This window comes from Lissotriton vulgaris, chromosome 11 (genome assembly GCF_964263255.1).
Source record: "Lissotriton vulgaris chromosome 11, aLisVul1.2, whole genome shotgun sequence".
Classification (NCBI taxonomy): Eukaryota; Metazoa; Chordata; class Amphibia; order Caudata; family Salamandridae; genus Lissotriton; species Lissotriton vulgaris.
Genome location: NC_141699.1, coordinates 358,794,012 through 358,821,230, shown reverse-complemented (window position 1 = coordinate 358,821,230; position 27,219 = coordinate 358,794,012). Strand labels below are relative to the sequence as shown.

The 27,219-nt window shown below is 48.7% G+C and overlaps 1 protein-coding gene across 2 annotated transcripts in view; it reads right to left on the bottom strand.

The window, feature by feature from the left end:
- Positions 1–5,992: 5,992 nt before the first annotated feature.
- The window catches only part of CIAO1 (cytosolic iron-sulfur assembly component 1), a 153,396-nt gene continuing 132,169 nt past the window's right edge, over positions 5,993–27,219 (bottom strand). For both annotated transcript variants that reach the window (XM_086943333.1, XM_086943334.1), the window contains exons 6-8: positions 23,117–23,318; positions 22,494–22,581; positions 5,993–6,464 (exon numbers count right to left, since the gene is read on the bottom strand). In XM_086943333.1, coding sequence (XP_086799459.1) covers positions 6,230–6,464; positions 22,494–22,581; positions 23,117–23,318 — 525 coding nt within the window. In that variant the 3' untranslated portion in view covers positions 5,993–6,229. The remainder of the gene's footprint in view (positions 6,465–22,493; positions 22,582–23,116; positions 23,319–27,219) is intronic.

Genomic DNA, 27,219 nt, shown 5'->3' with positions numbered 1-27,219 from the left:
ATTTACCAACTGGGGACTCTGGGGAATGCGCTATGGATCAGCTGGTTGAATAGCTTTCTGTACGCTTTTCCACTAATTCCCCTGATTCCGGCAGTGCTCATCAAGCTGACTTAATCCAGAGCACGAATGATCCTCATTGCTCCGGAGTGGCCTCGACAGGGGTGGTTCACAGACCTGCTCCATAGGTCTCTCCAACCCCATCTGCGGCTTCCATGTCGGCCGGACCTTCTAACGAAGTTCGTGGGGCAGATGGTGCACCCCAACCTCTCATCATTGAGTTTGGCAGCATGGCTCCTGAGATAGTACAATATGGACACTTGCATTTGCCTGACAACTGTATGGAAATACTTAATGAGGCTAAAAGGCCATCCACCAGGACTTCCTATGCCTACAAGGGAAAAAGGTTCTGCATTTGGTTCACATCTAAGAACGCTGATCCTACCTCCTGCAAGGAAGATGTCATCCTTCCATATCGCTTGCATTTAGCTCAATCTAGCCTTAATTTCCATTCTATTAAGGTTCACCTCGCAGCATTAACTGCGTATAGCAAATGCCCTTCACAAACCTCCTTTTTCCAGATACCTGTAATTAAAGATTTTTTGGAGGGTTTGAAGAAGGTGTTTCCCCCCATTAGGTGTCCGTTGCCTTCATGGGAGCTGAATGTGGTGCTGTCCAGGTTGATGAAGGAGCCTTTTGAGCCTATTCATAAGGCTTCTCCACAGTATTGTCCTGGAAGGCAGCTTTCCTTGTGGCTATAACATCAGCACGCAGGGTGAGTGAGATTCAGGCTCTGTGTTGTCAAGAGCCCTATACAGTATTTCATGCTTCCAATGTTGTCATGAGGACTCACCCTAAATTTCTCCCTAAGGTGATATCTGATTTCCATGTCAACCAGACGATCACATTACTGACATTTTTTTCAACATCCCTCCTCTCCGGCGGAGAGGTCCCTTCATTCACTTGATGTGAGGCGGGTGTTGAAATTTTAATTAGATAAGACCAAGCACATTCGTAGGTCAGATCAGTTGTTTGGGAATTATGGTTCAGTCAGGACTGGCCTTGCCACCTACAAACAGTCCATATCTAGGTGGATTGTGTCCTTTATACAACTATGTTACCAGAGGCTAATAAGACTCTAGGGGGTAAGCCTAAGGCTCATTCAACTAGAGGCAAAGCGGCTACAGTGGCTTTGCTACGTAACGTTACAATTGCAGACATCTGTAGGGCGGCTACGTGGAAGTCTGTCCACACTTTTGCTAGACATTACTGCCTGGACTCTGATGGCAGGACAGATGCGCAAGTTGGGCAGCCTTCGCTGAGGAATTTATTTGCTCAGTAAGTATTTTTTCTTTAGTTTTCGTCCACCGCTGAATTTGGTTGTTAGGATGGGCTTGCCATTCTATTCACAGATTAAGACTATACACAGAGATCCCCTACGACAGGAGTAGTAGTTTCTTACCTGTAACTCCAGTTCTGTAGTAGGGGTATCTCTGTTATAGTCATAAGCGACCCACCCTCCTCCCCGGTGGAAGTAAACGTTTTTTTCCTGGATGCTACAGGCCTGGCTTTAAGAGACCTTCAAAAAGAACTGAAAGTAACTTGCCTTTGGTTGTACATCATGGGATACCGAGGGTCTCTGGAGGGTTCCTTAAAAGGCACGGTATCCCTTCTCCAGGCACATAATGGCAGCCTATGAGGCTTTTCTGTCCAACCCTTCTTTGTGTGTATGTTCAATGTTAATTCTGCTATGGTGTGAATTTCGACACTTGCTGCATGTTATACTGTTTTAATTACTTACCTGCTGCCTCTCTTGCTCCTGACCCCGTTCCGCCGCGGCTGTGTGCCGATCGAGCGGAGGGTCATTTAGCAAGCAACACGCCCTACACCACTTCCTGCCTGCCACGCTGTCGACGCAGGTCAGCACACTAGTTGCTGAATCGCCTCAGGCTATTTTAGGGAGTTGGCTTTCGCGCTCCTTGTGATATTAGCGGCGAGTCAGGCTGCTTGACTTTCACTTAGCGCTAGCCTTCTTTGTGTGTATGTTCAATGTTAATTCTGCTATGGTGTGAATTTCGACACTTGCTGCATTTTAAACTGTTTTAATTACTTACCTGTAAACTGTTTTAATTACTTACCTGCTGCCTCTCTTGCTCCTGACCCCGTTCCGCCGCGGCTGTGTGCCGATCGAGCGGAGGGTCATTTAGCTAGCAACACGCCCTACACCACTTCCTGTCTGCCACGCTGTTGATGCAGGTCAGCGCGTTAGTTGTTCCTTTTCCTTGGAGTATTTAAGATGGTGATTTGGCGGAAGCGCAGCGGGCGCGCCGAAGTTGCACCAAAGTTAAGCCCGTCTGCGCCCGTCCGCGGCCGGTCGCGTCCAGCGGCCTCCCATTATGCCCATCGCATAACTTATTCCTCCATGGATCTCTTCGCCCTCCAATGTTCCGGCCCACTTCATTCCCGTGTCATTGGTGCCGCGTGGGACTGTGGCATTTTGATCTCTCACGGTTCCCCTCCAGTTACACACGATCGGAGTACACCCATTATTTACAATGACTCTTCCATTACCTCATCAGTTGCTAGGCCACATGCATTTCCCTCTCTGGCAATAGTCTATCTTAATACCCGCTCGCTGGTGATGCACCAGCTTGAAATCTTCCAGATGTTGGAAGATTATAAAGTAGACGTCCTTCTCCTCTCAGAGACCTGGTTAACTGATGATTCTACCCCCGATATACTCGCCGCTGTTCCTACTGGCTATTATATTTTACAGTCCAATAGGGCAGTTGGTAGAGCAGGTGGGGGCGGGGTTGCAGCTATTATTCGTTCTCAATATAAGTTTACCATCCTGGAAACAATCACTATTCCTAAAACTGATATTCTCACTTTGAAATTCATTTCCCCTAAGTCCTCTTTCATTTGTGTTCTTGTCTACAGACCCCCTGACTATATACCTCTTTTTTCCCAACAGTTTGGTGATCTTACTTCTCGGCTAGTTATTAACTCCGCCAAAATTCTTATTATTGGCGACTTTAATTATTGGCCGTCAGATCCCCATGAAAGTAGTCTTTCTGAAGAATTCACAGATCTCTTAGCTGGCTTGAACTGTAACCAGCATATTACAGTGGCAACCCACAGCAAGGGCCATACTCTCGATCAAGTTTGGGCAGCCAATCTTGATATCTCCCTTCCTTTAGTATTTCCCTGCTCTGATCACTTTTTTATTTCTTTTTTCCTAAAGTTTACCTTGCCCTGTCACACCCACTTGCTACCAATCTTGTTGCACGTAATTGGAAGCGAGCTAATCTCACTGAATTCCACTCTATTCTAGCCACGACAGTCCCCAGTGACACGTTCTCGACATCTGCCCAGGCTGAGCCGCTTGACCAGTGGTTGGTACATGCAAGTGATGCAGTGGCACCATTAGAACTAAACACCCCCACGACGCTCAGCGGTGGTTTACGGACCAATGGAAACTCGATAAACTGTCCCTTCGACAAGCTGAGCGCTATTGGAGGCGCAATTACGACCCTCTACTCAAAACTGCATATGTCGATCTTTATAAAAAATCTATCCTACTGGCCAAATCCTCCTACTTTTCCCAGAAAATCCTGAATTCCACATCTAAGACTAAGGAGATTTTCTCAATTGTGGAGGAACTCACCCTGCCAGATCGTGTCACTGTCCAACCTCAACCTACACAAGCCCTTTGTGATTCTCTTAATTCATTTTTTATTGATAAAATCATCACCATTAAAAACAATATCCCTCTTTCTTCTTTATCTTCTTCTTTTTCCTTACCTCCTATGAACCCTTGTCGTTTCAATGTGTTCCCTCCCATTTCCCTGACCGAGTTTTCCTCTTTGTTACACACGGTAAGCTCAGGCTCCCCCAATGACTGTTGTCCCCCTCAAATCCTGAAAGCCGCCTTTTTGGCATGCCCTGATCCCCCGCTGGCACTCCTTAACAACTCGCTTGCCACAGGCTCTGTTCCTGATGCTTTCAAACAGGCGGTTGTAGTCCCTATACTTAAGAAGCCTGGTGCTGGTCCTTCTGTCCTGAGTAACTATCGGCCGATCTCCCTTCTCCCCTATTTGGGGAAAATTTTGGAGACCTATGTTACCCGTTGCCTCAGTGCATTCATCGAGGGGTCTTCCTTTTTAGATGACCAGCAAGCCGGTTTCAGACCGGCACACTCCACGGAAGCTGCCATCGTGGCCGTAATGGATGTCCTGAGGCAAGGTGCCAACAAGAACTTGGCTCAGGAACTTGTTCTACTAGATCGGTCGGCTGCCTTTGACACGGTCGATCATGCTATCTTGATCGACCGTGTCAATAATGCGGGCATTCAGGGCATGGCTCTAACCTGGATCAATTCTTTTCTGCACCAGCGCTCTCAGTCTGTTCATTTGTCCACCTTCTCAGCCCCTTATTCTTCTCTTTCTTGTGGTGTCCCTCAAGGTTCTGCCTCTTCGCCCCTTTTATTTAATCTTTACATGCAACCTCTTACCGTCACACCCCGGTTACTATTTTTAATTATGCAGATGACTTACAGTTGATTTTTCCTATTGACCCCTCTGCCTCTTCCTGTGTCAATATCCAATCCACCATGCTTGCCATCTCTGAGTGGATGCATTTTAGCCAGCTGAAGCTCAACCCCAACAAGACGGAGTTAGTATTGACTGGAGGGTCAGTTAACTCTTGGAGTCCCAGTTTCTGGCCCCCCTCTTTTGGCCCTCCACCTTGCCCGGTCAACTCGGTGAAGAGCCTCGGCGTAATTATATCTAGCGACTTATCTATGAGGCCTCAAATTAATGCAGTAACATCTTCCTGCTTTTTCCATCTACGCAGGATTTGCAAAGTCCGTAGGTTTCTTACTACTGAGGCTCTCATACTCGTTATCATGGCTCTTGTCACTTCCCGCATTGACTATGCTAACTCCCTCTATGTTGGGATTCCTGCTTACCATCTTCACCGGCTTCAGGTCGTACAAAATCAGGCGGCCAGACTGGTATTCGAACAGCCCAAATTCCAACATGTCTCGCCCCTGTTGAGGAGATTGCACTGGCTCCCAGTGGCTTCCCGCTGCATTTTCAAACTGGGCTGTACGGTCTTTAAGGCCCTTTTTGCTCCTGCCCAGGCCTTCATTTCCTCCAGCCTTAAGCGTTACATTTCTTCAAGAAATCTTCGGTCCACTACTCACAACCTCCTAATTGTTCGCAGGTATAAATGCAAAAAGCATGGTGGCTCGTGCTTTTCTTTTCTTGACCCCTCATGCTGGAATTCCCTCCCAATCTCTCTTCGACTCTGTCCCAATTATACCTGCTTCCGCAAACAATTAAAAACTCATCTTTTTCAATTAGCCTATGTGTAATCCTGCTGTTGGCATGTCCGCTATAGTTTATGAGCGCCATGAAACCGTTTGGTGACCGTGCACAGTAAAAATGATTTTAACATAACCCTTCCTCTCTATCATGCAAAGGATTTTTGTGAAGGGGAGTTTCTCTATGTGTGGTGAAACTCTGTAAAATGTGTAAAATGTAATGATATTACTTGGCTATCCTTTTCACTTCAGGATGAAGTGCTGGCCAATGTAGCCTTGTTAATGTCAGGCTGCATTATTTGTCTTTTATTTTCTCTTAGTGTCTATGCAGGACTGCAGAAGAAGATGACTTAAGAGACTATTTTGATTGCTCCGGGTCCCCGCACATGGGCTCGACTATTCACAGATTATGAGTATAACCGAGATAACCCTACTACATAACTTGAGTAACTTGAGTTACAGGTAATAAACTACTCCTTCTAAATGTTATAAATAACAGATCGATATAAGCACGAACAATGAACTATTATGCATCATGCTTATTGCATGATCACCCAGAAAGGAAATATATGCGCTAAACCCATAAAATCCACCGCCATGGTATTAAGTTGGTCACTTCTCGATCTCTCTGCAGCTAGACCTACAGATGAGTTCTGGGTTTTGAGAGAATCTCTTTACTAAGCAAACATTTATTTTCACAATTACAACTTTAAGCAATTCTAACACAATACATCAGTGACACATACATCAGAGACAAATGTAGCCAAAGTCCCAGTAGCACAGGGTTACATAGGCTTGGGGTGAATTGCTTCATGAGTTTCTGTATGCAGGACAGGCTTGTTGTTTACCGGCTCAATGACTATAAGTTCAAAGATGGAGTTGATGGCAGCTGAGTCCAGGCTTTGCTTACTCGAGACGCTGGTATTTCCAGAATGCCATGTCGCCATCGTCGCTGCAGGAAGCCAGAAGGCCAGCCTCCTTTGGGTGCCAAACTACGCAGTTCACATCCTGGGAGTGGGCTCTTGGCACATGGCCTGTCAGTGAGAAAGTGGGTTGCTGTGGGTCGGAGCCAGGGTCTTCTTCAAACACACGAATGGCATCGTCACCAGCCGCTGTCGCAAGGGCTCCTGTCAGGTGACACCTGCATAAAGCAGAAAACAACATTTATTTCAGAGATGGGATACCACTTTGCTCATGCCATAGCCACTTCATCCTGAACACCTTCATAAGGGCAAAACCACAAGTTCACACCTAGCCACACACATGCTCTCTCTCAATATATACAGTGCCATAAAAGAGAAATGAGCCAAAATTAGGAGTCAAAGGAAAGTGTGCAGAGTATGTTAGAAGCCACTACCACAAAGCAGATTGCAGTGTTCCACAAACTGCAGCATCATGCTTTGAGTGGATGCTGACTGTTCCAAGAGCTGAGGCACTAAAAGTACACTTCAGATCTACACGCACATTGCAAAATAGCTTTATTCCCTTAGCGTTTTGTCAGATTTGTGAGCATTTTCATGTGGATGGACAGGTGACATTTGCAGAGAACTCTGAACAGAATGCTATTCAATTAGGAAAGCATTCTCCCTCCATATGACAAGGTGTAGAAATGCCTGTTGCAGAAAGAATTGGGTCTCTATCCGATTTTCATTGGAGCATGATGGATTGATAGGTCATCAAACTAATCCATAAGGGGCTACACCCTACACTTTTTTCCTCTGCTGTGACCACCCTCTCTCAATCAGAGCGTGCTCTTCTGCACATGCCTCAAATCTAGAGGCAGACGTTCTTATCCGACAGAACAAAAGGACTATAGAGGTGGTGCCTCAGGAAAAAAGGGGCACACGATTCTACTCATTTTCTTTCTTGGTCCAGAAGAAGGAAGGAGGTCTGAGATCCATCATCGACCTTCACCTTATTAATGTGTTCATTCAACAGCACAAGTTCAAGAGGCTGCCGGCCACTAAATGCAGAGTATTGTCTGGCATTCTGGATTTCCTGGATGTCTGTTTCCACCTACCAATTTCCCCATACAAAGGTGTTGCCGCACATTCATATTGAGGTCCCAGCACTATCAGTTCATGGTTCTACCATTTGTACTGACAACTGTGTAATGCTTTTTTTTTTTAGAGTGCTGGTAGCTGTGGTGGCTTCCCTACAAAGGTCAGGAGTCCATGTATGTTATACCTGGACAACTGGCTGGTGAAAGAAGAGTTCTCTGCTGTGTGCTGGGTATACTCAGACGTGAGTCCCAGGCTCTCCACACCACTGGAGTCAAGCTATCCAGGCTGATGAAGGCTGATAGCCAGAAACCGGTCCTTGGATGCTTGATTCCGGTCTGGTAAAGACATGGCTTGGTAGTTCGGACTGGACTGTTCCCATGAGGCACAGGGTCATAGCTGATTTGCATATAGCCAGTGTCTAACCAAGGGTGGTGTGGAGTGCAAAAAAACGATGGATTTAGGCCCAGATTCTTGTACTTGGGTGAATGTATGACATTGTTCTACATTCTGTCCATCAACTGTGTTTTTTGCAATTTTCACCCCGAGTGTGCTGGGTATACTCAGACGTGAGTCCCAGGCTCTCCACACCACTGGAGCCAAGCTATCCAGGCTGATGAAGGCTGATAGCCAGAAACCGGTCCTTGGATGCTTGATTCCGGTCTGGTAAAGACATGGCTTGGTAGTTCGGACTGGACTGTTCCCATGAGGCACAGGGTCAGAGCTGATTTGCATATAGCCAGTGTCTAACCCAGGGTGGTGTGGAGTGCAAAAAAACGATGGATTTAGGCCCAGATCCTTGCACTGGGGTGAATGTATGACATTGTTCTACATTCTGTCCATCAACTGTGTTTTTTGCAATTTTCACCCCGAGTGTGCTGGGTATACTCAGACGTGAGTCCCAGGCTCTCCACACCACTGGAGTCAAGCTATCCAGGCTGATGAAGGCTGATAGCCAGAAACCGGTCCTTGGATGCTTGATTCCGGTCTGGTAAAGACATGGCTTGGTAGTTCGGACTGGACTGTCCCCATGAGGCACAGGGTCAGAGCTGATTTGCATATAGCCAGTGTCTAACCCAGGGTGGTGTGGAGTGCAAAAAAACGATGGATTTAGGCTCAGATCCTTGTACTGGGGTGAATGTATGACATTGTTCTACATTCTGTCCATCAACTGTGTTTCTTGCAGTGGTCAACCCCTTAGCACATAATCTCCTTTATGACTGGGGCTTTACAATGCAGGGGATAACCTTTATAGTAGAGGTGCTTTACATGACCCACATGAAGGCTTTTCCTCCTCCTCAGATGATCACGGATAGTCAGGTGAGTATTCCGTTGTTTTGATACAGACCCAGAATAAAGTTCTTTCTGTTTTACATTTTCTGGGTCTTGTGCATCTTGTTGGTGTCACACACCAAATGGCAGCTGAGGGCCTGTCAGTAGTCCCAGACAATATAGTGATTCCATCTTCATGGGAGCCTTTTGGCTTGGATACAGAATTTTGAGTGAGTCAAGAAGGACCTATACTAGTAGATGGATTGCTCAAAACTTTTGATGTGTTGTCCCTTTAGCCCTCGAGAAGACAAAGGCTTCAGTGGTCACAGACTTCTCCTCCTCGATGAGCTGAGGTGCCCATATTGGCAACAAGATGGCATAAGGACTTTGGCCTGCTTTGGACCAGCACCTGCACATAAGCGAGCCGGAGCTGCAGGCAATCCGCCTTGCCATGAAGAAATTCCTCCCTTCCATCTTAGGAAGCACCATTCAATTTTTGCAGGCAGTGCCATTTTTTATATCAATTGCAAAAACAACAGTTGATGGACAGAATGCAGAACAATGCCATACATTCCCCCCAGGAAATGGCTTGGCAGTTTGGGCTGGACTGTTCCCATGAGGCACAGGGTCAAGGCTGATATGCATATGGTCATGTCTGAACTGGGGTGGTGTGGAGTGCAAAAAAACGATGGATTTAGGCCCAGATCTCTGTACTGGGTGGAATGTATCACATTGTTCTGCATTCTGTCCATCAACTGTTGTTTTTGCATTTTTCACCCCCAGTGGGAAGGGTATGTATGCTCAGACGTGAGTCCTGTGCTCTCCACACCACTGGAGTCAAGCTATCCTGTCTGATGAAGGCTGATAGCCAGAAACCGGTCCTCGGAAGCTTGTTTCCGGTCCAGGGAAGACATGGCTTGGCAGTTCGGGCTGGACTGTTCCCATGAGACACAGGGTCAGACTGATTTGCATATAGCCATGTCTGAACTCGGGTGGCAGAGTGGGCTAAAGAACGGTGAAGGATTAAACCCAGATCTTTTGACTGGGTGTGAGTGTTTGATTGATTCAGATGCTCCATCCATCACCACCCTCTTTTGTACTGCTTTTGGCCGCCAGAAGTGTGGCAGGGTATGCTCAGACGTGAGTCCCTTGCTCACTTTGCCACTGGATTCAAGCAACCCGGGCTGAAGACGGCTGGAATGCCAGAAACCGGTCCTCGGAAGCTTGTTTCCGGTCCAGGGAAGACATGGCTTGGCAGTTCGGGCTGGACTGTTCCCATGAGGCACAGGGTCAGACTGATTTGCATATAGCCATGTCTGAACTCGGGTGGCAGAGTGGGCTAAAGAAAGGTGATGGATTAAACCCAGATCTTTTGACTGGGTGTGAGTGTTTGATTGATTCAGATGCTCCATCCATCACCACCCTCTTTTGTACTGCATATAATATGGGGAGCGGGTCTTCAGGGAGCGACTGCACTCAAAGGTTGGGCCCCTGCCCTATCGTGAAGATGCTGATGCGTGAGCACCTATGATTTCTGTCTACAGACTGCCAAATCACCGGGCCACAGGACACATTCCTTAACACCACTACATCAACCACCACCATGTCCACCAACATACCCACGGCCACCACAACGTCCACCACGAGGTCACTACCATGTCCACCACCACCACGTCTACCTCCACCACCACTACATCGACCACGACCACCACCACGTTCATCACCACCACCACCATGTCCACCTTCACGTCCACCACACCCACCCCACAAGGTCCACCACCACCACATCCACCACTACTACGTCCACCACCACCATGTCCACCACATCCACCACCACGTCCATCACCACCATGTCCACAACCACCACCACGTCCCATCACCACCACGTCCCATCACCACCACGTCCACCACACCCACCACCACGTCCATCACCACCATGTCCACAACCACCATGTCCACCACCACCACCATACCCACCCCCACCACGTCCACCACATCCAACATGTTCACCACCACACCCACCACCACCACGTCCACCAACACCACGACCCCCCACACCCACATCCACCACCACCACGTCCTCCACCACGTCCATCACCACGACCACCACCACCATGTCCATCACCACTATGTCCACCACCATGTCCACCACCACCTCCACCACCACCACATCCACCACGTCCACCACCACCACATCCACCACCACTACGTCCACCAACACCACGACCACCAACACCACGACCACCACACCCACCTCCTCCACCACCACATCCACCACCACATCCTCAACCACGTCCACCACCACCATGTCCACCATCACCACCATGTTCACTATCACCGCGTCACCACCACTGCGTCTACCACCATGTCCACCACCAAATCCACCACCACGTCCACCACCACCACGTCCACCACCACCACCACGTCCACCACACACACCTCCAGCACTACGTCCACCACCACCACGTCCACCACCACGTCCACCACATCCACCACCATGCCCACCACCATGTCCACCACATAGCCACTACTGTCATGTGGTCTGGTTTTATCTTTGCACTGTGTTAAGTTAGCATGAGCGTGTTAGAAGTTTAAACGCCATTTTCCTTTTCTGCACCCTCTGCACACTACACATTTTGTTATTAAAGCTTTTCGCCTAGTTGAATATTTTGCTTCACACGAGAATAACATGTTTGCTTATAATATCAGCCTTGCTTGGTAAGCTATGTCTGTACAGTGAGTGCCGAGGCCTTCAAGGTTATTTCAACACAGAGCTTGTTGTTCAGTTTTGATCAGCGCACTGGCTAGACATAATACATATTCAGCTGTGGCCAACTTTGGTTTTTAGGCGCGATTAATAATGCACTGCACAGAGCATCAACACACACACTTGATGAATATTTGCATGCAGAGAGTTGGTGCAGAAGATGATGTGATCCATTTCTGCTGAACCCAAAGGTATGGGCCCGCCCTTCTAAACCCAAAGAGACCTTCTGTAAATATAATATAATATACTAGCTAGGGAGGGTAAACTGAGGTTCTATTTAGACCATTTTCCTTTAGTATTTTACCATGCTCCCTTTGTATTTTATGGAATAGTAACCATGTTGCCAACCTTGTTCCTTATAATATGTTTGCTTGTATTAGCTAAGATACTGCGCTTGAGAACACTGCATTAGAAATAAATATTTCAAACTTGCATGTGTCATCATTTACTCCTCGTTCTGGATTGATATGTTAGTATAACGAAATAGTGTTCATGTGTTCCACGTTACCTGGGGTGTTCTAAGTCCGTGTTCTGGGTTGTCTAAATCATTGGGGGTTACTAAGAACCAATGAGACACTGATTGCTAGTCTGGTAGGGGATTTTGGATACTAGGGTGAGTTTTGGCACACCCTAATTCACTGAGGTTCCAAGTCCCTATGCACAGTTCTGTATAGGAGCAGAAATCCCTGCTACATAGTGTCCACCACGACCACATCCACTACCACCACCACCAAGTCCACCACCACTACATCCATCACCACCACCACGTCCACCACCACGTCTACCACCACACCCATACCCACCACCACCACATCCATCACCACCATTTCCACCACCACCACGTCCACCACCACCACGTCCACCACCACCATGTCCACCACCACCATGTCCACCACATCCACCACCACGTCGTCCACCACCACCACCACGTCCACCACCACGTCCACCACCACACCCACCTCCACCACCACGTCCACCACCACCATGTCCACCACATCCACTACCACGTCGTCCACCACACCCAGCACCACCACCACAACGTCCACCACCAAGTCCACCACCACATCCACCACTACATCCATCACCACCACCACGTCTACCACCACACCCATACCCACCACCACCACATCCACCACTACATCCATCACCACCATGTCCACCACCACCACGTCCACCACCACAATGTCCACCACATCCACCACCACGTCGTCCACCACCACCATCACGTCCACCACCACCATGTCCACCACCACACCCACCTCCACCACCACGTCCACCACCACCATGTCCACCACATCCACTACCACGTCGTCCACCACACCCAGCACCACCACCACAACGTCCACCACCATGTCCACCACCACCACGTCCTCCACATCCACCACCACATCCACCACCACCACACCCACCTCCACCACCACCACATCCACCACCACCATGTCCACCACGGCCACCACAAGGCCACCACCACTACCACCACCACTACCACCACCAAGTCCACCACCACCTCATCCACCACCTCATCCACCACCACGTCCACGTCCACCACCACGTCCACCACCACGTCCCCCACCACCACCACGTCCACCACCACCACGTCCACCACCACCACCACCACCACGTCCACCACCACACCACGTCCACCACCACACCCGCCTCCACCACACCCGCCTCCACCACACCCGCCTCCACCACACCCGCCTCCACCACCACCACCACGTCCACCAACACCACATCCACCAACACACCACGTCCACCACAAGGCCACCTCACTCTGTCGCCCTCACTCTATCTGTCGCCCTCACTCTATCTGTCGCCCTCCCTCACTCTATCTGTCGCCCTCCCTCTATCTATCTGTCGCCCTCCCTCTATCTACCTGTCGCCCTCCCTCTATCTATCTGTCGCCCTCACTCTATCTATCTGTCGCCCTCACTCTATCTATCTGTCACCCTCACTCTATCGATCTGTCGCCCTCACTCTATCTATCTGTCGCCCTCACTCTATCTATCTGTCGCCCTCACTCTATCTATCTGTCGCCCTCACTCTATCTATCTGTCGCCCTCACTCTATCTATCTGTCGCCCTCACTCTATCTATCTGTCGCCCTCACTCTATCTATCTGTCGCCCTCACTCTATGCCCTCACTCTAGGCCCTCACTCTATCTGTCGCCCTCACTCTATGGCCTCATTCTATGCCCTCACTCTATCTATCTGTCGCCCTCCCTCTATCTATCTGTCGCCCTCCCTCTATCTATCTGTCGCCCTCCCTCTATCTATCTGTCGCCCTCACTCTACCTATCTGTCGCCCTCCCTCTATCTATCTGTCGCCCTCACTCTATCTATCTGTCGCCCTCACTCTATCTATCTGTCGCCCTCACTCTATCTATCTGTCGCCCTCACTCTATGTCCTCACTCTAGGCCCTCACTCTAGGCCCTCACTCTATCTGTCGCCCTCACTCTATGGCCTCACTCTATGCCCTCACTCTATCTGTCGCCCTCACTCTATCTGTCGCCCTCACTCTATCTATCTGTCTGTTGCCCTCACTCAATGTCCTCACTCTATCTATCTGTAGCCCTCCCTCTATCGCCCTCCCTCTATCGCCCTCCCTCTATCGCCCTCCCTCTATCGCCCTCCCTCTATCGCCCTTCCTCTATCGCCCTCACTCTATCGCCCTCACTCTATCGCCCTTCCTCTATCGCCCTCACTCTATCTATCGCCCTCACTCTATCTATCGCCCTCACTCTATCTATCGCCCTCACTCTATCTATCGCCCTCACTCTATCTATCGCCCTCACTCTATCTATCGCCCTCACTCTATCTATCGCCCTCACTCTATCTATCGCCCTCACTCTATCTATCGCCCTCACTCTATCTATCGCCTTCACTCTCTCTATCGCCCTCACTCTATCTATCGCACTCACTCTATCTATCGCACTCACTCTATATATCGCCCTCACTCTATCTATCGCACTCACTTCATCTATCGCCCTCACTCTATCTGTCCATCGTCCTCACTCTATCTGTCCATCATCCTCACTCTATCCATCTATCGCTCTCAATCTACCTATCTATCACCCTCCCTCTATCTATCACCCTCCCTCTACCTATCTATCTATCACCCTCCCTCTATCACCCTCCCTCTATCTATCTATCACCCTCCCTCTATCTATCTATCACACTCACTTCTATCTATCTATCGCATCACCACAGCATCATTCAGCACCACCACAGCATCACTCAGGGGCACCACACCATCACTATGCGCTACCACAACATCACTATGTGCTACCACAGCATCATTGAACCCCACAGCATCACTCATCGCCACAACAACATCACTCAGCACCATCACAGCCTTAATCTGTGAAACCATTCAACAACAACTGGTTCAAATATGTTCTCTTAATGATTCAAGCTTTATTACAAATGTCACAAAAAATGTTAATATTTCACTTCTGTTCTTGGATTTTCGTCACAATAAAATACACTGAATATAATCTTCACAAAAGTTATTTAAAAAGTTTAAGCTATTGCCATTATAAATTACATTAGCTTTCATTTAAGTATTAAAAAAAATTAAAAGCCATTGTTATTTGTAATATCAATACATCTAAGTCATGTATATACAACACATATTGCATTACAAATGCTATAGGTGTCACATTTGCGGAAGTTAAAAATATTGGCACTGTAAATGACAAAGCTATTAATTTCACTATTTTCAAAACCAACACATAAAAAAAATTGTGATTTACAATACCAATAGAATACCAATAGCTCCAACTTTCCTAATGCGAGACCTATTGCATTGCAAATGCTCGTTAGGCCCGGGGACTCGAACCCAGTTCCCGAGATTCGAGGTCGACCGCCCTAGCCGTTAGGCCAACTCCTCTCCCCTGTTCTCTCTTCCTGTTCTTAGAAGAGGTTCATGTGTGCCTTAAAAAAGAAAACATTGCCTCACTCTTTGTGGGAGATTCCCGAAGGGCAGTTTCTGAACCTCGTCAACATGGTATCTTGCTTATTTTGAGCAGAAGGAGTAGTTTCTGTCCTGTAACTCCAGTTCTGTAGTAGGGGCATCTCGGTTATAGTCATAATCTAGTGAATAGTCCCGCCCATGTGCGCGGACCCCGGAGCAATCAAAAATAATCTCTTAAGTTGTCAAAAAATGCAGAACTGCACAGACACTTAGGAGAGAATTTAAATACAGATAATGCAGCCTATATCCACAGGCTACACTGTCCAGTACTTCTACTAGAAATTCCACCAAAAATCCACAACAGCACAGCCTGTCCAGATTTCTCCACAGAGAAAGCAAAACCCTCTGGAATGATAGAGAGGAAGGAATGGACAGACAAGCCCCATAGGCTGCCATTATGTGGCTCAAAACAGGATACTGTGCCTTTAAGAGAACCTTCCAGAACTCTCTCAGTATCCCAGAATGCACAGCAGGTCCCTCTTACTTTCAGTTCTTTTTGAAGGCGTAACACGCCAGACCTGTAGCATTCCGTACATAATATCTTTCTCCACCGGGGAGGAGGGCGGGCGCTTATGACTATAACAGAGATACCTCTATTACAGAACTGGAGTTACAGGACAGAAACTACTCCTTCTGTAGTAGGGGATCTCTGTGTATAGTCATAATCTAGTGAATAGAATGGCAAGCCCATCCCCACATCAAAGCGGCGGTAGACAGAATAGAATTAACACCACTACTGTGCGAACAGATTTCACAGTGAAGCCTGCCCAACCTGAGCGTCTGTCTTGGCATCAGTGACCAGACAATAATGCTTAGCAAGGTATGGACCGACTTCCAAGTGGCCGCCTTGCAGATTTCTGCAATAGGAACAGTATGTAGCAAAGCAGTAGTGGCAACTTTGCCCCTGGTGGAATGAGCCTTAGGTTTACCCCCTAATGTCTTATTAGCCTTCTGGTAACACAATTGTATACAGGACACAATCCACCTCGAGATGGACTGTTATGAGATAGCAAGACCGGTCCTGACTGATCCATAATTGATAAACTATTGGTCTGACCTACGAATATCTTTGGTTTTATCCAGATAAAATTTCAACACCCTCCTAACATCCAGGGAATGCAGAGACCTTTCCGCTGGAGATTAAGGACTCTGAAAAAACGTAGGTAAAGTTATGGTCTGGTTAACATGGAAATCAGAGATAACTTTTGGAAGAAATTTAGGGAGAGTACGCATAACAACCTTAGCAGCATGAAATACAGCATAAGGTTCTTGGCAATACAACACCTGAATTTCACTCACCCTGCGGGCCGATGTTATGGCCACGAGGAACGCAGGACAGGTGCTGCAACGAAGCCTTATGAATAGGTTCGAAAGGCTCCTCCATCAATCTGGACAGCACCACATTCAAGTCACATGAAGGCGAAGGAAGCCAGACAGGAGGGAACACTTTCTTCAAGCCTTCCAAAAAGTCCATGATCACAGGGATCTGCAAGAAGGAAGTCTGTGAAGGGCATTTCCTGTAGGCAGTCAGCGCAGCGAGATGAACCTTAATGGAATGAACAGTAAGGCCACACTGTGCCAAATATAAAAGATACGGAAGGATGACATCTTCCTTACACGTCATTGGATCATAGTTCTTGGACTTACACCAGATGCAGAATCCCTTCCACTTGTAAGCATAGGAAGTCCTAGTGGAAGTTCGCTTAGCCTCCTTCAGTATGTCCATACTATCTTATGGTAGATTCAGATGGCCATACTGCACTCTCTCAGGAGCCATGCCGCCAAACTCAAAGACAAGAGGTTGGGGTGCACCATCTGCCCCCCCCAAACTTCGTGAGAAGGTCCGGCCGGCACGGCAGCCGTATGTGAGGAAGGAGAGACCGGTGAAGCAGGTCTGTGAACCACCACTGCCTGGGCCATTCCAGGGCAAACCGGATCATCCGTGCCCTGGACTGGGACAGCTTGATGAGCACCGCCGGAATTAGGGGAATGGGCGGGAAAACGCACAGAAAGCTGTTCGACCAGTCGATCCATAGCGCATTCCCCAGCGTCCCCTGCTGGTAGTACCTGGAGGCGAAGTCTCGGCATTTGCTGCTTTCGGCGGTGGCGAACAGATCTACGTCTGGAGTCCCCCATCTTGCGAAGACTTCTCCTAGTACTTAGTCGTTCATGACCCATTCATGGTTTTCCTGAATCAGTCTGCTCAGCGCGTCCGCCTGAACATTCTGCACACCTGGCAGATGAGACGCCGTTATCGTCACTCCCCTGGCTAACAGCCAGTGCCAGATCGCCTGTGCTTCCTGTGACAGTGTGCGTGATCTCGCGCCTCCCTGCTTGTCGAGGTAAAACATCGTGGTCGCATTGTCCGTCCGCACAAGCAAGGAGTCAGTCTGGAAGGACAGATGAAAGGCCTTCCGTGCCAAGTGAATAGCTCTGAATTGCAGGAAACTGATGTGAGACATGGACTCTGTCGGAGACCACGCTCACTGGATCTGTAGATGGTCTGAATGCGCTCCCCAGCCCAGGAGAGACGCATCCGTAACGACAGTCTGAGTCGGGAAGTCCCTGTGGAAAGGAACCCCTCTGAGGATATTCTCTGCTGAGCACCACCATCTCAGGGACAGTTGGGACTGAAGAAATAACTGAATCCGGTCGTCCCAACACCCTTACTTCTGGTTCCACTGGTCCTCCAAACCATCCTGTAGCGGCCACATGTGTAGGCGCGCATGCAGAGTGAAGAAGGTACAAGAGGCCATCGATCCCCGTAGAGAAGACATCGTCCTCAGTGTTGTAGATGGAGCAGCTAAGAGAGCCTGAGCCTTTAAAAGGATGGATAAGAGTCTCTCCTCCGAGGGAGACACGCTAGCCGACATCGTATTGATGGAGGCTCCCGAGTACTGCAGGCACTGTACCGGGATCGGGACAGACTTGGACAGATCTATGTGCAACCCCAGACGGTCCAGCCGGACAGTCGTCTTGTTGAAGTGCAATCGTGCTTCTTGGAAGTTGGTGGCTTAGATCAACGAAACGTCCAGGTATGGGTAGACAAACACCTTGTTCTGTCTCAGGTGCGTTGCTGTCATAGCCATGCATGTCGAAAAAGTCCTGGGTGCAGACTTCAATCCACACGGTAGTACGGTGTACTGATAGTGATTGGTGCCGACGAGGAAGCGCAGGAATTTCCAATGTTTCCAAGGAATGGGCACCTGGAGGTACGCATCCCGCAGGCCTATAGCGCACAGCCATCCTCCTCTTTGCAGCTTAGGATAAATCTGGCACAAAGACCGCAACCCTCCGTTTGCTTAACGCAAAACCAGAATGGGCCTGAACTCAATCTGGTCCCTCTCTCGCACCCGAAAGTACCATGACTACAGACCTTCTCTTAGAGACCGAAGGATGTATTATCTCCCTGCTTCCCAACAGGGTAACGGCCTCCGCTCGGAACTCGCGCAGCTGGGACTGCGAGTGAACCGGTGAAATTGCTGTAGGAGGGCTGACAAACGAAGACTGTCTAGACCCGGCCGGCCTTTGTTCGCAGAGGAGCAGCAAGCTCTCCCGCGTATGCGTACAATATACTTGTGCATTATTAAATGGCGGCCCGGGACCACAGACAAATTCTGGGAGGAAAAGACGCAGCTAGAAAGGGCGGAAGGCCTTAAGCCGTTCTCCACGCCTCAAACCTACAGCCTTCAAAAAACTCCGATTCAGACTTCATGCGGGCCACTCACTACCCTCATGGCAGCCCAAGGGTTGCCCAAAGAACAGGAGAGTAGAAGCACACCGCTGAGCGCAGGCTGCAGAGATGTCAGACGAATACAAGTATGGCAACGTAGGACAAATCCACCGTACCTGGGGGTCGGCAGGAGAGAAAAACTCTGCTCCGACACCGATGTTTAGATCTGAAACTATCAGGCCCTTTAGACTATCTCTTGTAAGGCCTCCCTCCTGTCTCTCGGCAGGGGAACCACAAATCGGTGGAGAAACAGCCCCACACAGGGGTCTTACCACAACGGCCCAGCAACAGCGGGCTACAGCATGCCACCCCTGTGACCAAGTCAGGAGTACGGTCGAAGCCAGAACCTCCTGGCAGGTGGTAGTGGACGAAAGTTAAGTACCGCCAACCAGTTAAGAGGAGGAGAGAGCCTCCCCGTACTCATTTATTTATTTATTTATTGTTACAATTTGTAGAGCGCATACGTTTGCCCGTGGGCGTCTTGGCTCATGGACGACGCCTCCCTGGCATCAAGGCACGGGGGTTCGCAGACCGAGGGGCCAAAGGCCCCTGGGGTGAAGGGTGGGAGAGTGAATCGAGAGAATTCCGAAACATCCCCGGTGGTCACAACAGTGGTGGCAGAGCAGGAGGCGACCCAGACGCTGAGTAGGTATGCGAATACTCAAAACTAAGCATAAGGACCAACGTCCCCCCGCGTACACGTGGTATGTAGCCACAGACTCCCCATCAGAAGGGTTCCTCGACGCTGATTAACTGCACGGCGTCGTGAGTGGATGTTGCCGGGAACACAAAGTCCCCTCCTACGAAGAGAGGCTCACCATTGAGTGAGGCCTGGAACAAGACCCAGGCGTCAAGCGCCGGCAAGTATTCCGTGGCTGTAACCCATGACGTCGACCTCACTACGACGTCACCATCACTAAGACAGTGACTGTCTCTACGACATTGCTGTACATCGACATCAAGCAGCACTGCACCGAGACGCCGAGCCATCCATAACGGTGACGTCTGGCCTAATGGAAGATAGCGGAGCCTAAGCGACCAATGCCCCAAAAGGAGCATCACTGCTCCATGACGTCGAGCCTCACTGCTCCATGACATCGAGCACCACTGCTCCATGACGTCGAGCACCACTGCTCCATGACGTCGAGCACCACTGCTCCATGACGTCGAGCACCACTGCTCCATGACGTCGAGCACCACTGCTCCATGACGTCGAGCACCACTGCTCCATGACGTCGAGGCACTCCATGACGTCGAGGCACTCCATGACGTCCCCGACGCTGACCGAAACCGCCTCATAGCTCAGACGTGCTCCTACTGGGGAGAACCCCAGAGGTCACAGCATGGGGACCGGTAGAGGACCTACCCTCTCCTTAACCAGAGGATGAAGATGCCTTCAAACTCCTCTGCTCCAAACCTGGGAGTCGAAGCCTCCTAGAAAATAAGTTACAGAGAAGACAGGTGTCAAAAGACACAGGCAAACACAGAATATAAACCCTGTGAGCTTCAGCTTTGGTCTTTAATTCAGCTGCAGACAAAGCACTTGTCAGACAGAAATAGTACAAAGACAAGAAGACTGCAGAAATTCTGCCAAAAAAACTCAGCAGAATGTAGATAAAGACCAAAGAAGTCGAGTGAAGCAGCAAAAACACAAAATTATCACAAAAATTGAATTTAAAAAAAGCTCAAAAAAGAAGAGCTAATGCTCCAGGGTCCTGCTAGCAGGAGCCGGAAAAAAGAACTGAAAGTAAGAGGGACCTGCTGTGCATTCTGGGATACTGAGAGAGTTCTGGAAGGTTCTCTTAAAGGCACAGTATCCTGTTTTGAGCCACATAATGGCAGCCTATGGGGCTTGTCTGTCCATTCCTTCCTCTCTATCATTCCAGAGGGTTTTGCTTTCTCTGTGGAGAAATCTGGACAGGCTGTGCTGTTGTGGATTTTTGGTGGAATTTCTAGTAGAAGTACTGGACAGTGTAGCCTGTGGATATAGGCTGCATTATCTGTCTTTAAATTCTCTCTTAAGTGTCTATGCAGTTCTGCATTTTTTGACAACTTAAGAGATTATTTTTGATTGCTCCGGGGTCCGCGCACATGGGCGGGACTATTCACTAGATTATGACTATACACAGAGATCCCCTACTACAGAAGCTGAAGGCCCTCGTTATTGCCTGCCTAGCAATAGTGAATCACTAATGTAAATACTGTCTAGGTGGTGCTGCTTGGCAACCAACGTGACCAAAGAGGCTGCTCCAATGCCGAAATTGATCCATAGTTGAAGATGTGGCTTCCTTTAGTGCCGGGCAGGTGGGGATTATGGGATGTTTTCTGCTGAGAATATGAAAGTGCGCAGCAGTGCCTAAATAAAAAAAATGGAGTGCCAACTACTGGTTCCTCCAAAAAAGAAAGCATGAGAAAAAGAGTCAAAGTGGCAGTGAAGTGGGAAAGGTTGAGGGTGATTGTGGTGGTGCAGGCTCTGACCAAAAACAATGGAGATGGAGATGGGAGCAACGGAGGGAGGATGTGAGGGAGAACAGGTCTTTTGCAACCAGGCAACTTGTGGTGTCTGGTAGGCTGGACCTACAATACAGTCAGAAAAATACTTTTCTCATCCTGGCGATGGAACTGTGTTTGAACTCTTCCCTTTCAAAATCTAAACATCAGAATACATGGCTTTCAAGAAGGTGCTCTTAACATTGCTCTACATACACTAAGATATGGCATGTACTAACATTGGGACGGAGTGGAAACTACTTCTGGAAAGAGGAAGATGTATGTAGGACTCAGAGAGAAGTACCCATGAAAAAGTTTCAGGGGAAACACTTGCAGCAGGAGATGGAGAAATGTGTACAGGTAAAAGGGGACACACAAACCGTGGTAACGCTGTACAGGACAGGACAGGAAGTCGATTGAAAAGTCCACTGAAAAGTGTCTCAGGCACAGGGACACATATGTGTTGGGAAAAGTAAGTACATCCGTAGCAACACTGCAGAGAAACCTACCCTAGTTCTCGGAGGCTCAAATCCAAGCTGAATTTCAGGATGACCAATGATGGTGGACATGCTTTAGATTAACTATTTATGTGTTTATCAATGTGGATATTGTGAAATAGATCAGGCCTCGTGGACTTCTAATGACCTTGCCTGGGTATAGAATATGCTAACATTCGGCCAGGAAACACACTTCCACCAAGTCAAGAATCCCAATAATATTAAAACAGACAACCAGGGACATCTTAAAAGCCTACTTAAATAGAGGGCAGATGTTTCCTGACACTGGGGTTTGTAAACTGCAGTAAGAGTCTCTATCATGTAAAATTGTGACACTGACCCGCTCTTGTCTACAGGATGCTCTCCCTCCACTCTATTAACTGAAGAAGGTTCTCTAAAGACACATGTGTACATAGCATGAATCTACATTCTTACCATGACACGTCGTACACCGTCCTGCTGTGGAATCCTGACAGGGTGCAGATGCACTTCCAGGTGGGGTCTGATCCGCTGCAGACAACCCCTGGAAAAGATAGATAGGCATTGAGCAATATATCATTACATTTTTCATACAACAGGAAATACATCATCACCCCACACTTAGAAAGACTTACTGTTTGTCACACAGAGTAGGTCAGACCTCAGCACTCACTCGCAAACAAGAGAAACACTGATCATACGTCGTAGTAGGTTAAGACATAACTTCCTCACAGAGAAGAGAGACATCATCACTTCCTTATACAACAGGACAGATCTCATCACTACCTCAGTTCAGCATTGCTGAATTCCTGACATCCGCAAGAGGACATACTTACCTATCTCACACCAAGCAGGGCAGATCTCGCTCATTGCTGCCTTTCGACACAGAAGATCACATCTTAGAAATGACTCACCCAAGATGGTACACATCAGCACTATCAATTTGTAGGACAAACTTCAGCATCTCAAAAAGAGTAGAGCAAACATCCCAGCACTGCAGTAGAGAGGTGAGCCGCTTCTTTCATACAGACATCAGCACATAGCATTCCCCTCAGTCACAGAACAATCTGGACTTTTACCCTGCTCGTTTCCAGGTCTGTACTGGCGCCAGATGCGGACGGTTCGGTCATCACTGCAGGAAGCCAGCTGCTCTCCAGTCCGGTCAAAAGCTAAGCTCCAAACAGTGGACTCATGACCTTCTAATGTAGCACAACATACCCAGTCATCTTCCTCCTCCCTGTACAGCTTCACTGTGTCATCATAACTGGCTGAAGCCAACAACTGCCCAAAAAGTGTGAAAAAAACATACGTGGATTTCAAAGTGACTAAAGAGGTTTGCTATAATACTGTCAAGTTATTAATCATGGTATATACTGAGAGGGCGCAAGCGAGCCTGAAAAGATGGAGTACCAAAAGCCCTCCACCCATGATTTACACCAGACAACTGACCTCACTTCTTAAACTCTGAAGACTCAGCTGCATCAAAGTCCCAAAAACCTTGAAAACCTAATACCCACCTTTGCATGCGCATAAGAGTAATTTAAGAATAGATGGCAGTGACAGCTATGGAGGAACAGATAGATGCAAAGATTAAAGCAGGATGAGGCAGGCACAGACCAAGAGAGAGACACACACACACAGATTTTGAGAGATAGACACATGGAATAAGATACAGCGAGGTAGCAATAACAAGCATTTACAATGCAATAGGTCTTGCAGCATTAAAGTTTGAGTTACTGGCATTGTAAATGACAATGCTTTGCATTATTTTTTTTTATTTGCAATAGGTATATAAACATTGTTTGTGAATGGTTAGCTGTTGCTTATGCCAAGCAAAGTTGGCAGTAATATAGAGTGCTAGTCTTGCTTGTTATAAGCATGCTGATTTAAAGCACTCTGATACCTGCACTGACGGCAGGTGGTGTGTGTTCATGGTGGAATCGTGCACTGATGGCTGGTGGTGTGTGTGTGCCTGGTGGAAGCGTGCACTGATGGCTCGTGTTGTATGTGCCTAGTGAAAGCGTGCACTGATGGCTGGTGGTGTTGCACTGGTGAAAGCGTGCCCTGACAGCTGGTGGTGTGTGTGTGCCTGGTGAAAGCGTGCACTGACGGTTGGTGGTGTGTGTGTGTGCCTGGTGAAAGCGTGCACCGACGGCTGGTGGTGTGTGTGTGCCTGGTGAAAGCATGCTCTGACGGCTGGTGGTGTGTGTGCACCTGGTGAAAGCGTGCACTGATGGCTGGTGGTGTTTGTGCTCGGTGAAAGTGTGCACTGACGGCTGGTGGTGTTTGTGCCCGGTGAAAGCGTGCACTGACGGCTGGTAGTGTTTGTGCCCGGTGAAAGCATGCACTGACGGTGTCTGTGTCTGGTGAAAGTGTGCACTGACGGCCAGTGGTGTGTATGCCTGGTGAAAGCGTGCACTGACGGCTGGTGGAGTGTGTGCCTGGTGGCAAAGCATGCACTGACAGCTGGTGGTATGTGTGTGTCTGTAACCGTGCACCGACGGCTGGTGGTATGTGTGCCTGGAAGCGTGCACTGAAGGCTGGTGGTGTGTGTGCATGGTGGAAGCGTGCACTGACAGCTGGTAGTGTGTGTGCCAGTGGCAAAACGTTTTTGCACCTGTGGCCAACTTGAGAGTTGCATGAGGAGCTGCTCTGGGGAGGACTAGATGTCCTTTGGAAATTACTATGACTAGGGAGTTTTCTTATTTTATTCTCGACAGGACGAGCGACCAGATTTCGGCTAAATCTTGTTTCCAGGATAAAGGTTTGCTTCCCTTGAGAGTCTACCTTGGAATTAAGAGCACATTTGCGGTTACACTGGTGTTTGCCTGTAGGGCAAGGTTTTTGGCCAAGAAAAATGCAAGGGGTGTGGCACACACCATGATTAAGGGGATACAGTTCAACACTGAAATGGAACCGAGCTGTGCTTGGGGTGAGGCAGCTGAGTGGTAGAGGGTAGCAGAGAGAAATCTGTTTGAATAGAGTAATTTATGGTTGTTAAGGGACTTCCAAACTTACATGTCCTCAAGCATTTTGACCATGAATTAAACATCTTTACATTTCCAAGTAGAGAATAATAGTAATTTGTCCAAAATCACACCATTTTATTAGAGTCGAAACCAGGATTAGAAGGCATGCTGCAAGATGAGCAAAAAAAAAATACCTAGACCACGCCACCTTCCACGTTAGACGTGTCAAAACACTCAAATTGAGAAATGGTGCAGGTGCTATTGGGAGACCTACACAAGTATTTGAGATCTGTGGTGAGGGGGACTCCAGGGCTCAGTGCAGTATTGAACCAATGAAATCTGAACAATTAGGCAAAAGCTGAGAAGTGAAACGAAAAACTAGGCATCTGTGGGTGAAAGGCAGCTTTGAGTTGCATCAAGGTTCCTGGGTATGTTCAGGTTTTGGGAGGCTGTTCATAACAGTGCACAAATGAAAGCCCTGGAGCGGAGGCAGAAGACAGTGTACGTTTATCACAGTGCCCGACAGAGGGCCAAAAGTATTCAGAATACATGTGTGAGAAGGTGGCCTGATATGCAGTGCTCACTATTCTAGTGAACACTATGTATCAGTCCAGCAACCCTTATTGATGATTGGTTGTAAGTCAACCTTATAGACCAGCTATCCTAGTAGCGTGGATACGAGCAGTCTAAGGCTAAAGACTCGAGAGGGCGTGTTAAGCCAGCTGTTTACCACACATATACCCCTTGAATACCAAGTGAAAGGACACCACACAAGTGTTATGAAAATAAACAGTTATTTATTTAAAGATCACAACAGCCCTGTACTCTTTATGAGGACAGGGTACTAAGCACAAACCAAAACTCTTACAAAAATACTTAAGTTAGCACAGTATATACAAATGCCCGAGGGGCACGGAAAACCATATACTCTAAAAGTGGAATGCGAAATTACTAGCAGGTAAGTACAGTACTAATAGCTTTTGGAATCGCTAGGACTTGACTAGGGAATCGTTAGATTACGTCTAGGAGGCCTAGGGGACTCGGGTGCAGTGTGTGCACTCTCACGCGAGATGCGGGACAAAAGTCTATGGTAGCTAGGAATTGGAAAGTTAGTGTTCTCGGGCGAACCCGACCTGGTAGGGAGAAAACGAAAGTAGATTCGGACCCTTGGATAGTGAGGCTATGCTGGGGCACCGAAATGCCGAAGTTACCTAGCCCAGGGGCTGCAGCTGCATAGGTCTGAAAAGACGTCGGGAATCCTCGTAGGCGGACCAGGAGCCGGAAGAAAAGATGCTGGCCGGTGACCAGTGAAGAAAGTTCAGTCGGATCCAAGCCTGGATCTTGAAGATAGATGACACCTGAAAGCAGAGGGGACCAAGTTCGAGACTACTAGCCAGTAGTCAGTGGGCACCAGGAGGGCACCGGATGGTAGCCACCTCGACAAGGTGAGTGGGTGACGCTTGACTCGAAGATCTCACGGATCAGGAGGCGTTGTCGGCGACCAGGATGGAGGATCGAGCTGTCCCACGAAGATAGAAGCTGTCGGCGTCGCTGGACCCAGGATTGGGCAACAAAGCCTTGGCAAATTCAAGCCCACGCGGTGGACCTAAAATGGCGTCTGGAGTGGACCAGGAGGGTCCGGGGTGCCTCTCTTGAAGAAGGAAGCAAGGGCCAGCCTGGAGCAACCAGACCAGCAGTCGTGAAGTCGTTGGGCGTCGTTCAGAAGGCCACAAGCCAGCCGGCTAGTAGCCAAACAACGCGGTGCACAGCAAACAGCAGAAGGGCCCCACGCCGATCGTGGAGATGCAGGGAGGCTGATCTTGGGTGCTGGAGCTGCGCAGGGTTGGGGCTTCTCGGACCCCAAAGCACTCACCAGTGGAGGACACGGTGGGCTTGCAATAAAGATGTCGTGCAGTCTTGGCGATCGTCGGTCCCTTGAGGTCTCGTCGCACTCACGGTTCTCAGCTTGGCTGTAGAGGTGAGTAGAGGTCAGAGGTGCCAGGGAAGCCGGGTCTCGTCGAGCTGGGTCGTCGGATTCGTGAAGAAGGACTTGCAGCAGACCGCAGTGTTCTTTAGGATGGTGCCCGCTTGATGCAGGGTGACTACTCCTTAGCCACAAGGGAGAATCTTGAAGAAGAAATCGTGAAGTCCTTTCGAAGAAAGTGGTATCTTGATTCCAAAGATGATCTAATTTGAACAGGGGGCCCGCTCCT